Genomic DNA, 1,476 nt, shown 5'->3' with positions numbered 1-1,476 from the left:
TATATATATATATATATACACACACATGTATGTACATATATTTATATATACACACACACATCTATCTTCTCTTCAGCCATCTCAGTTTTAAATGCATTTATACATCCAACCCTCATGATTCCCCCTAGCTTCAGTCCCTTGAGGATGGGAAGGAAAAGAAACATGATCAGAATTTTTGTCCCAGATATTTTGGGATGTCTCTCTAACCTTGCCTGGCTGATAGGTCTCTACACCCTGCTTGCCCACGCCTTGTTTGTTTGTTTGTTCTCTGTTAGTTCTACTTTTCATACCTCTGTGCCTAGGTTTCAATGCCTACCTTACTGTGCCGTTTCCTTGGTTCTTGTAGGTCCCAGGCCCCAAAATGAGGAATTTATTTCTTCCCAAAGGGTATGTTCCAAGGATTCAATCATTCTGAACTGATGCTCCAAATCTGTCCTGTGTCTCTGTTCAGAAACTCACTCATGGAGGTCCCATTTTGACACCAACAGTTGAATCTTCACCCATGACTCAGCCCTGTAAAAAGAAAAGCTTTCACATGATTACCTGTAACATGTCTTTTCCAAATGCCAAGGCAGGATCATAAACACTCACTTGTTTTGTTGTCTTCTCCCTTAGGATTTGTGCATCTGGTTGGAGGAGATGGACCCTGCTCAGGGAGACTGGAAGTGAATTCACAAGGACACTGGATTCCAGTGTCTGATGTGAACTTCACATTCCCCACTGCCCATGTCATCTGTGCAGAGCTGGGATGTGGTAAGGCCGCATCAGTCTTGGGGGGTGTGCCCTTCAGAGAAGCCAATGGACGAGTCTGGACTGAAGAGTTCCAGTGTGAAGGGCAGGAGCCTATACTCTGGTCCTGCCCCAGAGTGCCCTGTCCTGGAGGGACTTGTCCCCACAGTGGGGCAGTCCATATTGTCTGTTCAGGTGAGACTCAGAGCAGGTCTGTAACTTTCCTACATATGCTATTGGAGTAACAAAAACATGACATTTTGCTGAAATCCATCTTCTTCTACCAGAGTATGCAGGAGTCCGGCTCATGAAAAATGGCATCTCTCAGTGTGAGGGACAAGTGGAGATGAGTATTTCTGGAGACTGGAAACCACTCTGTGCTTCCCACTGGAACATGGCCAATGCCAATGTAGTCTGTCGTCAGCTCCACTGTGGAGTTGCCATCTCTACTCCAAGAGGACCATACTTTGTGGAAGGAAGGGACCAGATCTGGAAACACCGATTTCACTGCTCAGGAACAGAGCCCTTTTTGTGGAATTGCCCTATGACAGCCCTGGGGATTCCTGAGTGTACCCAAGGAAACACAGCCTCTGTGATCTGCTCAGGTAAGAGGGAAGTACAAGCTAACTGGGTATTCAGGAAGCTCCTGAATGAAATGGCCCTAAGAGCAGGGAGTGGAAAACCTGACTTCAAAAGTGAGATAGTCTGCACTGATATATGGTTCTTCTCATTCATTGCTCACTCATC

General features: G+C 45.9%; 1 protein-coding gene across 1 annotated transcript in view; it reads left to right on the top strand.

Moving 5' to 3' along the window:
• Nucleotides 1-1,476, top strand: part of CD163 (CD163 molecule) — a 386,915-nt gene that overhangs the window by 384,451 nt on the left and 988 nt on the right. The window contains exons 34-35 of the mRNA XM_042780454.1: nucleotides 616-753; nucleotides 1,017-1,334. Of these exons, the coding sequence (XP_042636388.1) occupies nucleotides 616-753; nucleotides 1,017-1,334 (456 nt within the window). The remainder of the gene's footprint in view (nucleotides 1-615; nucleotides 754-1,016; nucleotides 1,335-1,476) is intronic.

Source organism: Orycteropus afer, unplaced genomic scaffold (assembly GCF_000298275.1).
Source record: "Orycteropus afer afer isolate SDZICR_OR568_19922 unplaced genomic scaffold, OryAfe1.0 scaffold00040, whole genome shotgun sequence".
Lineage (NCBI taxonomy): Eukaryota > Metazoa > Chordata > Mammalia > Tubulidentata > Orycteropodidae > Orycteropus > Orycteropus afer.
Note: the sequence above shows the minus strand (reverse complement) of the source record. Positions and strands in the feature narration are given on the sequence as shown.